The sequence below is a fragment of the Suillus subalutaceus genome (genome assembly GCF_016647625.1).
Source record: "Suillus subalutaceus strain FC151 chromosome Unknown DFJ58scaffold_109, whole genome shotgun sequence".
NCBI classification, from domain to species: domain Eukaryota; kingdom Fungi; phylum Basidiomycota; class Agaricomycetes; order Boletales; family Suillaceae; genus Suillus; species Suillus subalutaceus.
The window spans coordinates 145054-158340 of NW_024540358.1; the positions used below are offsets into that span (position 1 = coordinate 145054).

At 48.4% G+C, this 13287-nt stretch overlaps 4 protein-coding genes across 4 annotated transcripts; 1 reads left to right on the top strand and 3 right to left on the bottom strand.

Moving 5' to 3' along the window:
• Positions 1-3382: 3382 nt before the first annotated feature.
• On the bottom strand, positions 3383-3790 carry DFJ58DRAFT_731670 (uncharacterized protein; the record flags this gene model as incomplete). Its single annotated transcript, XM_041386073.1, has 1 exon — positions 3383-3790. The coding sequence occupies one exon, from the start codon at positions 3788-3790 to the stop codon at positions 3383-3385; it is 408 nt and encodes a 135-aa protein (XP_041240322.1).
• A 122-nt stretch (positions 3791-3912) lies between these two features.
• Positions 3913-6556, bottom strand: DFJ58DRAFT_731671 (uncharacterized protein; the record flags this gene model as incomplete). The annotated part of the gene is made up of 10 exons (XM_041386074.1): positions 3913-4112; positions 4145-4240; positions 4296-4485; positions 4538-4734; positions 4790-5116; positions 5178-5232; positions 5280-5327; positions 5378-5940; positions 5998-6256; positions 6332-6556. The coding sequence occupies 10 exons, from the start codon at positions 6554-6556 to the stop codon at positions 3913-3915; spliced, it is 2160 nt and encodes a 719-aa protein (XP_041240323.1).
• A 1623-nt stretch (positions 6557-8179) lies between these two features.
• Positions 8180-8332, top strand: DFJ58DRAFT_643153 (uncharacterized protein; the record flags this gene model as incomplete). Its single annotated transcript, XM_041381377.1, has 1 exon — positions 8180-8332. A coding segment is annotated over one exon (153 nt), but the record flags the coding sequence as incomplete, so codon positions are not given.
• A 631-nt stretch (positions 8333-8963) lies between these two features.
• On the bottom strand, positions 8964-12663 carry DFJ58DRAFT_717806 (uncharacterized protein; the record flags this gene model as incomplete). Its single annotated transcript, XM_041384403.1, has 12 exons — positions 8964-9430; positions 9484-9762; positions 9790-9850; positions 9888-10075; positions 10129-10502; positions 10549-10745; positions 10792-10860; positions 10942-11123; positions 11195-11390; positions 11415-11443; positions 12266-12399; positions 12527-12663. 12 exons carry the CDS (start codon positions 12661-12663, stop codon positions 8964-8966), a joined length of 2313 nt encoding a protein of 770 aa, XP_041240325.1.
• Positions 12664-13287: the final 624 nt, after the last annotated feature.

Consider the following 13287-nt stretch of genomic DNA (forward strand, 5'->3'; position numbering starts at 1 on the left):
CATTTCTTGTCTACAGAAGAATAAACGACATTTGCTGTATCTTTTGCCTCATTCCCTGTTGACAAAAATGTCCCGAATGTCGTGACGATTCCTCGGGAGAGAGTAGGACCCCCTTTCTAGATTCAAAAAATCGCTTTCAAACTCCCCAACGTACAACCAACGAGGCATAGCAATGTGATACTGTTACCTGAATTGTAAACGCAGGCTCACCCCAAGACATCTCCTGAAATAACATGTTCAATACGGTGTCCATGATTTGTCTGTGCATGCAAACAAATCATTGACAACGTATTGAACATCGACTCGACCTATAGCGAAAAAAAGTCACGACACTGCTTCCGCCACTGGTGGTTGCGATCGTGATGACTTGAACAGACCACGCAAGTATAAAATGGACCACGCTGTAGAGACTTTTGTGAGTCAAGGAAGGATGTTCCAGAACAGCAAGGGTACTCAATAACAGCATACGGAAGACCATACACGATACACGGTTGTGAACACGTTCGTACTAAATGGAGGTCCCATCATATTCTGAATCATAAGGAGGTCAACCTGCAAAATTGTTGATTTGGTGGTCCACACCGGTCGAACTCGTTCATTTGTTGCGTTGAAAGTCCATGAATAATTGGTGCCTGAGCAAGTAGATTTGATGGACATGAGGCAGCGGGTAAAAATAAACGCTGTGCAATGCACAGCCGCCATGCCGAAGGGGGTGTTAGGAAGTACAGGAAGGGGTGGTGAGACGCACGCACATTCAATTAGCTGATTTGCTTGCTCTTCTCTCAAGTTGCTAGCCTCTAGGTAATCTGGACATTCAGCATTAACGAATTGACGATCAGCTTCAGCAGACAAAGTGTACCGGCACCTTCAAACGAGTCAGGCATCTATCGAAATCACTGTCCACGTCAGACCACACGACACGACACGAGAAAGCCTTAGCCTATACTGACGGTCCTTCGAAACCTTCCAAACGAAATCTTACCCGTGCTACTTGCTCGGTTCTCTGGTGGACTGGTCATGACTTTGAGATTAACGCAGCCCGTTGTGCCATCGAGAAATCGGTTTTAACACCCAATGGTCGATGGGCTGTCACCGCTGTCACCACCAAGGAGCTCAAAGCACCTGGCCTTCCCAATAAGTAAGCCTTATTAAGCTTGGTGCTTACGCGTACCGGCAAGCTTAATTAGGCTTGGTTACAGTAAACCTCCAACACCAGCGTTAAATATCGCCCCAAATACCTTTTTACCTTACAGCTACTACTACCTACCCGCTCAAAGGGTAAGGACCCGCCCCCCGCCCTCCCCACGTATACGGCACTTCCTGCGACCTCCCCGATTTACCTGAACTTTGATCAACGGCGGCTTCCCACGCCCTTTCTGCTCTTACCCTACACCGTCGACGTCACTGGGCAGTTACAGCCAACAATCCAGGCATCTGGCTAGTGTCCTAGGCACTGCACTGTCCCCTCAAGGTACCTGTGCTCCCGCTGTAGAGACTTGTGTTTCTGCAGGCTCATATGGGCTCATTTTACGAATTCTGACAACTGGCCTTCATGGCACAACTCGCACCATCATCCACCATGACTTCCACCATGGAGCGCACCACTTCCCGCGGAACGCGCCATAGGCGCGACACTTTCCCGCACAACGCGCAGTATTCCCGCGTGCGCGCCTTGCGCGCTTTCTCGCGCTTAAGCACACTATGTCGCACAGCATCCAGGAGCATCCATCCATCGTCCCAACCAGTCCCTCGGTATGTCCCTTTTCATTATCTGACCATATTTAGCATATTACACTTCCCATTTCGTTATGCACCCTTACTTTACATCACCTTACCTCATTTACAATACTTAGAGCGCTCCCTATTCGGCTCCGAGCCCTGGGGAGAGCGCTTAGGTAGAACTTACATACACTCATGTTCGTTTTACACCCAACAATTTCCACCTCACCTTCCTACCACTCAGTATCTATCATCAGTTAGTTCCATGCAATGCATGTGTCCATCATCATTTTGAGGCCCTAGCATCAGTCTATAGCTAGTGGCAACCTTCAGTATCCATCTAGATCCGCACTTTTCCTCTTATCAGTCTCAGTATCCGTCTTCTACACTTGTGCACTGCTTGCACTACCTTCCCGCGCTCCGTGCACCTTCGCACTTCGCTTTCCCGTGCGCGCCTTCAGCGCATTTCACTGCCATTCACCAGGGTTGTTCAGCATCATTCCGTGGATCCTTGCTTTCCTTGCTTCCCCTTTAGGGTCGAACGTTCTTGCATTCTGCGAGTATAGCAGCTAGGCAGAGCTGAGACTCACTTATACTGGCTGAGCACTTTTCTTATATGTGCCTGCCAGGTTGTGATACCCACACCGCCATCCTACTAGACCTCCTCTGTACCCACCTGCGCGCTATCCTCCTCATTCCTGCCACCCTGCGCTCCCGCCATCTTCCTAGTTCCTGCCCTGTACCTACCTGCATGTCATCCTCGTCTTTTTCAGCACCCTGCGCTCCCACCATCTTCCTATTTCCTGCTGCATACCTACCTGCACGCCATCCTCGTCTTTTTCAGCACCCTGTGCTGCCACCATCTTCCTAGTTCCTGCCCTGTACCCACCTGTACGCCATCCTCATCTTTTTTAGCACCCTGTGCTGCCACCATCTTCCTAGTTCCTGCCCTGGACCCACCTGCCCGCCATCCTTGTCTTTTTCAGCACCCTGTGCTGCCACCATCTTCCTAGTTCCTGCCCTGTACCTACCTGCACACCATCCTCATCTTTTTCAGCACCCTGCGCTGCCACCATCTTCCTAGTTCTTGCCCTGGACCCACCTGCATGCCATCCTCGTCTTTTTCAGCACACTGTGCTCCCGCCATCTTCCTAGTTCGTGTCTTATACCTACCTGCACACCACCCTTCTCATTCTCGCCACCCTTAGATCACGCTGTCCATCATGCCGTGCAGGACAGGGACTTCCAGGCTGAAAGGCCTTGTGCGTAGAAAATTATATCACCATTGCTTGCTCTTAAATCTTCGTCTCCCCAGTGTCAGCTTAGTACTGCAAGACGGTCGAGACAACATGGTGTAGTGGACATTTGCAAGTTCGAGTAGCCTACTGGAGTTGCTGTTATCATAAACTTGTATAGTTCCACAAAGTCAATAGCATCAAGTGAAGCATCTTCCCTCCCTATCACATGCCTGAACAATGTTTGATTTCTGGAAGACAAAATGTAAGAGTCAGAACATAGAACCAAACATCTAGAAGTGAAAGATTCGAAAATTTTGTGGAGTAGAGGAGTCGAGTCTAGTAGAAGGTTCAAAGGGTCAGAATGAAGTACCAAAAATGTTGAAATTGGTGAAGTTGTGTGGAGTAGAGGAGTCGAGTCTAGTAGATCATGGTGCAATCATAGACATCGTTGTTTCATCTTGATGTGTAGATCCAAAGATTTCGCCTAACCTATCCAACATAGCATCACAGTCCAGGAGAGCACTATTAGTGTCAGAATCATTGCTGAAGTGAGGAGAGGGTGTGGAGAAGCGAGTATCACGAGACACATGAGGTGCGGGAGTGGCGTTGGAAGTAGCGTCAGACAGCTGACGAGAGGGTGCGCCAGAGGGTGCGCCAGAGGGTGCTGGAGTGGCGTTGGAAGCATGACAAGAGGGTGCGCCAGAGGGTGCGGAGGACTGGCCACGAGCCTCATGCTCGTCATTGTCTTCTTCCTCAGCGTCATTCTCCTTATCACTGTCTTCGACAGGAGCTGCACTCTTATACTTCTTGCGGCCGCACAAGCTAGAATCCATGGCTGTGGGCTTCTTTCATTTCTTACCCTTGTCAGATCGAGTCCGTCGTCTATGGTCGTCGATCTCGCCATGGTCGAGTTTATCATTGTGCTCCTGGAGAACTTTCTCGAATTCCTCGTCTGTTAAAGTCTTCCAGTGCGTTGCACCCGACTTCCACCTTCGGAAGAGCCTGTCGAGCTTTGGGAGGGCGCTAGACACTTGGCTAAGGTTGGCGAACGGAATATTGTCAGGCCACCCTCTATCATGACTTGGTAGCGTTGGACAATGTTCCAGAAATAAAGTGCCCATTGCATGTTGGCATCAGGGTTGCCAGTGATCTGACCTGTATAGCAGTAAATTAGTTATACATCATACAGAGTGGGAGGAGGGACTTATGAAGAGTACTGTTGATAATATTGCGGATGGCTGCGCGTGCTTGAGACACACGCTCTTGGTGATTTTGTGCAGCACCTGGTTTTGTTGTAAATAAGTTAGAGTTCTACCGAAAAAAAGCAGCAACTCGCACCTTTCACACCTTGAACCGCAAAGCCTTCCATCTTACCAAGTAGATCTTGATTGTCGACGCCCATCACAGATGGCATGAAGTCCTGAACGCCTTCAGTCGCAAAGGCTATGCTTCGAAGGGGAAGATCAGTCAACCCGCGCGTGGTATAGAATACGCTTTCTGCGCCTGTACGACATTGCAGACTTTTAAGCTATTTTAAACACATGTATGAGCCAAAGAAATTCAGAGGGGGGGACACAAACCTCAATTTCGACAGCCTTGAGTGTTTGAGTGATATCGTTGACCTTCGATTTGGTGGAGGTGCGCACACCAGTAGCCTTTGTTAATGACCAGTCGGCATACTCTTTAAGTAGATCTGCCCGCTCGTCCTTTGAAAGGTTGTGGTACTCGTCCTTATGCTCATGAACGAGCTGTTGAAGTGCGCCTTTGCCTTGGTTGCCTGTAGGAGATACGTCAGGTGCAATACACAGTGAGAAGGAAAAACAAAAACTTACGATTTTCGCTGGCCTGGTTTTTTTTCCAGCAGAACGCATTCCATGCGTTCAGCTTGGAGCGCTTAGAACGCAGGATCCCTTGGCCAATGTACAGTTCATTCTGCACACGGCGAATGCTTTTATGGTGAGCTGAAGCGATAGTCTTCGTGGCCTCGTCGATCTGGCCCCAAGCCTCATCAAGGGCGATTTTGAACTGACGAGACTTGGTGCGTCGGTTGGCTGTGAGTAGAGCACGGGCCTCTTTGCTTATGACAACCTTTGGACGGATGCGAGGTTGCTGCATGCGGCGCCTGGCGCTGCTCTTGTGGGTGGAGGGAGATACCATGTCTATGAAAAGAGAGAGAAAGCAAGTTAGCGTCGGTACACAAAGTTCGGAGACATTAAAAACATTTGCGCTTAGACATAATGCCACGGTGAAAAACTGCAAGATAATTATTCACAATCTACAAGATGATAAACAATCCAAAGAGGTAAAGCGCACATAAAATACTAGAATGCCAAGACACTCCAGAATGACGGATAGCACAGAAGATTTGCGCTAGCAAATTATTAGCTTGACAGGTGTGCAGCCGCAATCAAATTACAAACCTTCACAATTTCAGGGCTGAACGGCACCCCTTGAAGGTCTGCAAGAAGGGCGTTCGCCAAGATAGAGGCTTGCTCATAGTTCAGATCCCACTTCTGGGACCTGAGAACCAACTCCCAACGACTGCTTCGCACAGTTCCAACAAGCACACGGAGCTTGGGCAAGAGCTCATCTCCCAGTTTGAACCGATCAAGAGCAGCATCGGTATTAGGACCGATACTAATGAGCGGAGGACTAAAGTTTATGGCATCGCAACCGAATTCAGGCCGAACCGAAAAGATTGGGCCAGGGACTCTATCAGCAACAAAGACTTCAGCAGCTCGGCGCCAGCGAATCTGTGAACATGGAGTTAACATGTCTTTTGCAACACTTGCCCCCAGTTGGATTCCTTCAGAAATTGCTGCAGATGCCGGTTTCTTTGGATCTGCAGCAGGAACGGATGAGGTTTGCAGATTCTTCTCGAAGGTTTTTGGTGCTTGTGCAGAGCACGCAATGCGAGCCCCAGTAGCCACGATAGACCCTGGGAGGTGCTGTGGTCCATTTGTACTGATATGAGTAGCAGGGACTTCACGGATTTGTTAGCGATGTGTTGTGAAAAAAGGGAGAGTTCAGTTTGACTTACAAGACTGAGGTGGTTTGATATTTTCAATGGCACAGCGCTTAGCAAAACGTTGGAGATGTGGTATCGCAAACTCTTGAGCGAATGCTTGTACAAGCACCGTGACATCTCCTCCAATCTGTTGAGGAACTTCTTGCAGCTCGTGTGGCGTGATATACAGGTCAAGAGGAATTTTCTTGGGTGACATAGTCGGTCCTACTCCAGAACCTGCACATCGAACAAGCAGAGATATACCACTGTCGAGACGGTCCTGCATAGCAATCTAAAGAGTGTCAGATTTAGCTATAAAAAAACGAAGAAATTTGCTTGCTGCGTCAAAGATGTCTTGGAGTGTCACTTCCACAAGTTCTTTGGGAGATAGCGCTCTCCCTGATTCCAGTTCTTGACTATTAGAGTGAAAGGCTATGTAGGAGGGATGAAGGCCACAAAGTGTCTTGGTATGATAATGCGTGCCGTCAATGTGAGCGTCGTGCCTAAGTAGTGCCCTGGCAGCAGCCTGGCGTTGATTGTTGCTGAAGCCTTGTGCAAACGTCGAGCAATGTAGCGCAGCGAGTCCAGACATTGTGAAATAGTGTGAACCCTGTGTTTCAGTTTGAGACTGCATGGTCATTGAAGACAATATGAGAGTGGTTGTAGAGGTAGCGAGTATTCGCTGTACTTGAACATAAATGGGCTAAAGCATTAGATAACACAAAGTGCAAAAGTCAAATTCTGCCATGGGCTCTACCTTGATATTTGCCAGCGGCCAATTCTTTTGTGAATGTAATGTAAGAGTGTTGACCAGGATCAATCCATTTGAGTTGGACGAGAGTATTTGAAGAGCTTGTAGCATTCGAAATGGATGATCTAAGGTTGTGTGAGGCTACTACTACTAGTAAGCGTGCAATCAGATGTGTGATTGACTCGGACAAGATGCAGCACAGTGCTGCCGATTTGAGATGTTAGATCAAATAAACTTGAATTTCATGAACAAACCGTTCATGATTTCAGATTCAAGTACTGTGATATCATAAAGCTGTTTCCTAACTCCTAGTTCAATTGTTGCGATCAAGTACTTCAAGTTGAGTCGACTTTCATTGTGAATCATTGCATCAATCACGTTTCCAATCAGTACTTCGACATCATCCTGCTCAACCACATCTTGGCGAAGTTCAAGAAAGATCAGAAATCAACCTCCCATATATCACTGCCGATGCATCTGGTCCCAAGCACATCAACATATATAGGCTTGGACATGTGCAGCTGGAGAATCTCGTGGAACCTCTTATCAAATGTACTGTTGTAGAGACTCGCGTTTCTGCAGGCTCATATGGGCTCATATTACGAATTCTGATGATTGGCCTTCACGGCACAACTCGCACCATCACCCTCTAGTCATTCCCTATAGAGCGCATCACTTTCCCGCGGAATGCGCCATAGGCGCGACACTTTCCCGCACAATGCGCAGTATTCCCGCGTGCGCGCCTTGCGCACTTTCTCGCGCTTAAGCGCCCTGCGTCGCGCATCATCCAGGAGCATCCATCCATCGTCCAACCAGTCCCTTGGTATGTCCCTTTTCGTTATCTGACCATATTTGGCATATTACACTTCCCATTTCGTCATGGACCCTTACTTTACATCACTTTACATCACTTACATACTTAGAGCGCTCCCTATTCGGCTCCGAGCCCTGGGAGAGCGCTTAGGTAGAACTTACATACACTCATGTTCGTTTTACACCCCACTTATTCCACCTTAGCTTCATACCACCACCTTCCTACCACTCAGTATCTATCACAAGTTAGTTCCATGCAATGCATGTGTCCATCATCATTTTGAGGCCCTAGCATCAGTCTATAGCTAGTGGCACTGTCAGTATCCGTCTAGATCCGCGCTTTTCCTCTTATCAGTCTCAGTATCCATCATCTACACTTGTGCACTGCTTGCACTACCTTCCCGCGCTCCGTGCACCTTCGCACTTCGCTTTCCCGTGCGCGCCTTCAGCGCATTTCACTGCCATTCACCAGGGTTGTTCAGCATCATTCCGTGGATCCTTGCTTTCCTTGCTTCCCCTTTAGGGTCGAACGTTCTTGCATTCTGCGAGTATAGCAGCTAGGCAGAGCTGAGACTCACTTATACTGGCTGAGCACTTTTCTTATATGTGCCTGCCAGGTTGTGATACCCACACCGTTGACCCACAACTTGAACAATGCAGACGGAAATCAACCTCCCATATATCACCGCCGATGCATCTGGTCCCAAGGACATCAACATATATAGGCTTGGACGTGTGCAGCTGGAGAATCTCATGGAACCTCTTATCAAGTGTACCGTTGACCCACAACAACGCAGATGGAAATCAACCTCTCATATATCACTGCTGATGCATCTGGTCCCAAGCACATCAACATAAGGCTTGGACGTGTGCACCTGGAGAATCTTGTGGAACCTCTTATCGAGCTTACCGTCGACAGTCCCAAGCACATCAACATAAGGCTTGGACGTGTGCAGCTGGAGAATCTCGTGGAACCTCTTCTCAAGTGTACCATAGACCTGTGTGACAAGGTTCTTTCTGATGCCGGTGTGAAGGCCAGTGAATGGATGCTGCAGCAGACGAGAATTCTCAAAACCTATGATGCATTGGAATAAGTTTAATAACACAAAACGACACAAGTAAACTAGTCAGTGATCGAATGAAAAAGTCGGCCATATCCTCTACCACTGTGCTGTGCTCCTCACGATCAATCGCTTCTATGTCAGTATAGTCAGATGTGATAATTGCATCAACGTCGTCAACATTCTGCAGTGCACCTATGAAAGAGATTAAATCGGCACAGAAAGTATGCGAGGAGGCCTACCTGAATTTGTATGAACGTCAGGAGATGTTGAAGGATGCGAGGCGGGAGGGATGTTGGGAGTCGATAAAGGATACTGCATGTGGACACCGATGCCCCTGATGCCCGAGAATCCAGCCAGGTGCTCAATACGATCTAAGCGATAGCAATGGACGGCATTGATAGCAGCACATGGACGGCATTGATAGCAGCACGTGGACGGCATTGGCGCTGCAGCTCTGCAGCCAGTCTTGGGTCCGACAGAAGCAAGTCATTGATGACGGCAGAGGTTTGGAGTTCCTCAGTGTGAATTGCAGTGCGTAAGCGGCGAACTTCAACGTTAAGTCGCTTGACTTCTTCATGAGCGCGGCGTAACTTGAAAAATTTATTAGTTGCTTCTCGATGGGCCAGTTTGGCCCAATCATTGCTGCGAATGTCGGCACGTGAATGGCACAACAAATCAAATTCGCCAAGAAAACTATAGTCCGTGATGTCTTTCCACGAAATCTTTGGGCGCGGGGGAGTTAGGGCGACAGCCTGCATGTTATACCGATTTATCGCATTTCGGATAGCCTCGGAACGCCGTTGTAAAGCCTTGCTGATCTGCTGATGTAGTTTGTAGCCTAAGATTTTAATTAGCAGAGAGAATCTATATGGGTACTAATGCAGAACTCACCTGTCCCTGACAACGAAAGTTTGGAAAGCTCAAATAAACGCATGACTACGAGGCGCTCCAGCTCATCAAGTGCAGCACGATACTTGCCTATACGTGCCTCCATTTTGAATTCATTGTATTCTGGGCCACCTACCTCCCATCGTGCTTCCACAGTGAGCTGAATTTCGACATGCGCCACTAGCGCTTCTGCGTGCTGTAACTTCGCATATGATGAATCGACTCGGATCCGAGCTTGTGTGAGCGCTTCATTAATCTTCTGCAAGCTGCTAGCTGCAATCCCTGTAAGGGAATTATTAGCAGCTTCACGTGCTGCATGCCAATCAGTTCTGAGATTGTTAACGTCAGACATATCTACATATAAAAACAACTTACCTTTGTTCAGTTAGTTCATCAAGTGCTTCAACATAACGGATACAAAGCTGGTCTCTTGCAGGCGGCTCTTTCAAGCTATGTAGATAAGCACGTTCTTGCTCGAAGTAGCGCAGGAAGTCATCATCGGTAATGTTCAGCTCCGATTTGATAGCGGATAGCTCAACAGTAAGGGTCTCAATTGATTTTAGGGCCTCGAGGTAGTGATTCCACAAAAAGTTGCCTGAGGTACATTAACGTCATCATTCATTTATACACAGTTAGACAAGAACTTACTAAGGTTAGCATATTTGTCATCATTCCAAAATGCGAAGTGTTGCTCAATTGTCTGATGCTGGTGGAATTTGCTTGCATGTCGGGTGCCACGTGCAAGAGCATTAGATGCAGAAAATACATGTTCACAGCCCTCTCCTTCACTGTGTCCAGTTCCTGTAATGTACATTGGATGCCAATCAAGTTGACACATGCGATTGTGAGCGTGCCCATGGAATGCCCCAACCATAAGACGAAACCCAAGCTCTCGCGCTTGTGGCCCTAGAGCGCTGGTACCTAATGTCTTGGTAAAGGCACAGCCTATATCATATGCACATGCACCGTTCTTGCCGTAGACCGTAAGCAGTTTGTCAATGATGGCAAGTGGGTATTTTGCCCTAATATATTAGATGAAACTTAACTGATGAGCAAACACGAACTCACAATTCTCCGCTTCGGATCATATCACAAGCAATAAGCACGAACCGATGATGACATGCTGCAATGAAGATTCCCGATTCATCAAACACCGAAAACATCTTCTTGCGAGTTTCCGGACCTGCATTTTTCCACCGATCGGCACAACTGAATGGGGCAGGGTTGGTCTCAGCTGCTGTATTCTCAACATCGTTGTCTTCCGCCTATACAGCTGATGAGGGCATAATTGTGCAATAAGTCGACACTCACTGCCCGTGCTCTCAATTCGCCGCTGAATTTGTCCACAGACTCTGCATCAACCCAAAAGTCAGAGCGAGCCTTTTGAGAATCGAGTCATGCATTCGTCCCGTATGTCGTGGAATCCCATCTCTTCAGGCTGTTGTTGCCGTCAATTGATACGAGCCACTCAAATTCCAGATTAGGCTCATCCTCGAGCTTGTAAAAGCATGCAGGACAGGAGTTTAGAAGGCGCCAATTTGGAGTATCACGTTTCAGGGCCATGTGAAGGCATTGGTCCACACAATGGAGAATTTCCAAATAGATGTCGAAGGCGGAAGATAGTTGTGCGGTGAGGGTAAGGCCTATAAGGGATCTGTCAAGTCAAATCTCGTTATAATTTATGTATATGCCCAAACAAACAGAGTGCTTACACTGTGAAGAAAGCAGAGAGCTTTGCACTGCGCTTGAAAACCAAATGAAGGGCACACACGATGTGTTTGTTGGTAAGCAGCAAGGGTACGGAGAGATATAGCAACAGTTGGATACACCGGTGCACATCCAATGTAGCCGTGATAAATTAAAGTCTCGTTAGGACACATGTGGAAGGGTTGTGATTGAAGTGAAGAGCGCTTTCGACCTGTTTAAATTAGTACTGACAAGAAGAACGCAGTCAATATATGTACTAAAGATATTGATAAGTTCAATTTCACTCAGTGAAACACGCTGAGTATCATCAGAGGGTGATGCTGCAGGTATCCCATTGCAGTTGGGCATGCCATCCCCCAAGTCGCGGTGGCGATAGTCTAAATAGGCCTCTACCAGGCAGCCCATTTGAATGCTCCAGTGGTTCGTTTCATTTTCGATGCGATCAGTACAAGTGCGTGGGTCTACATAGCGGCTCCATATCCATGTGTGTTTGAGATAGCGCAGGTAGTGAAAAAAAAAGCACTCACCATCCACTGATCCCAGCGATTTCATGGGCAAGTCCCTCGAATGCCTCAAATTCACCTCCAGCATGGCTCATGTCTAACCCTTCCTCACCTGGGGGGGCTGTGTACAGTTGTGGCTCGACATCAATACCATGGTCAACGATCATGTTCTCGACCATCTCGCGGTCCTCAGATGACATCTCTATGGGAAAAATTGGTATGGCGGTCATAGAAAGTAAGAAAAATACTACATACCTTGAACTAGAGCCAGACGACTCATTGCAGCTGCCTCGCGGCGCTGAGATTGCTTGCCAGCTGTCAACACGTGTGACTGGCGATGCCACCCTCTGAAGCTGTGTGAGATGATAGATTTAGAAAGGCCTTTCAGCCTGGAAGTCCCCGTCCCGCGCGGCATGATGGACAGCGTGATCTAAGGGTGGCGAGAATGAGAAGGGTGGGGTGCAGGTAGGTATAAGACACGAACTAGGAAGATGGTGGTAGCGCAGGGTGCTGAAAAAGATGAGGATGGCGTGCAGGTAGGTCCAGGGCAAGAACTAGGAAGATGGTGGCAGCACAGGGTGCTGAAAAAGACGAGGATGGCGTGCAGGTGTGGCGTGCAGGTGGGTACAGGGCAGGAACTAGGAAGATGGTGGCAGCACAGGGTGCTGAAAAAGATGAGGATGGCGTACAGGTAGGTACAGGGCAGGAACTAGGAAGATGGTGGCAGCACAGGGTGGCGGGAATGAGGAGGATGACACGCAGGTGGGTACAGAGCAGGTCTAGTAGGATGGCGGGAGCACAGGTACCTTGAGGGGACAGTGCAGTGCCTAGGACACTAGCCAGATGCCTGGATTGTTGGCTGTAACTGCCCAGTGACGTCGACGGTGTAGGGTAAGAGCAGAAAGGGCGTGGGAAGCCACCGTTGATCAAAGTTCAGGTAAATCGGGGAGGTCGCGGGAAGTGCCGTATACATGGGGAGGGCAGGGGGCGGTCCTTACCCTTTTGAGCGGGTAGGTAGTAGTAGCTGTAAGGTAAAAAGGTATTTGGGGCGATATTTAACGCTGGTGTTGGAGGTTTACTGTAACCAAGCCTAATTAAGCTTGCCGGTACGCGTAAGCACCAAGCTTAATAAGGCTTACTTATTGGGAAGGCCAGGTGGCTCAAAGTCCGTGAGATTGAGACGCGGATCGTGAGAACATTTGAAGGTCACTCACAGCCTGAGAGGATCACCTGCATTGATATCTCGGCAGACAACACACTACTGGCGAGCGGGGCAGGAGAGATTACACAGCGATATGGAGCTTGGACACTGGCAAACTGGCTAATCCATTCAAAAGTGCCGACGAGGTGGGAACAGTGCGATTCTCACAAAACTCCAACAAGCTCGCAGTCAAATCGTGGCGGCTGAGGAATTGTCTTGAGGTTTGGGATGTCCAATCACGGAAATTGGACGTTCAATATGGTGGTGGTGTGGGTATGGCATCCGCGCCAGTGTTTTGGACTACCAAAGACAAAAACATCATAATCGCATTCAGCGTCACATACTGGCACATCCCAGATACAATCTATGAGTTCGATGCATCTACGCTGGTTACTG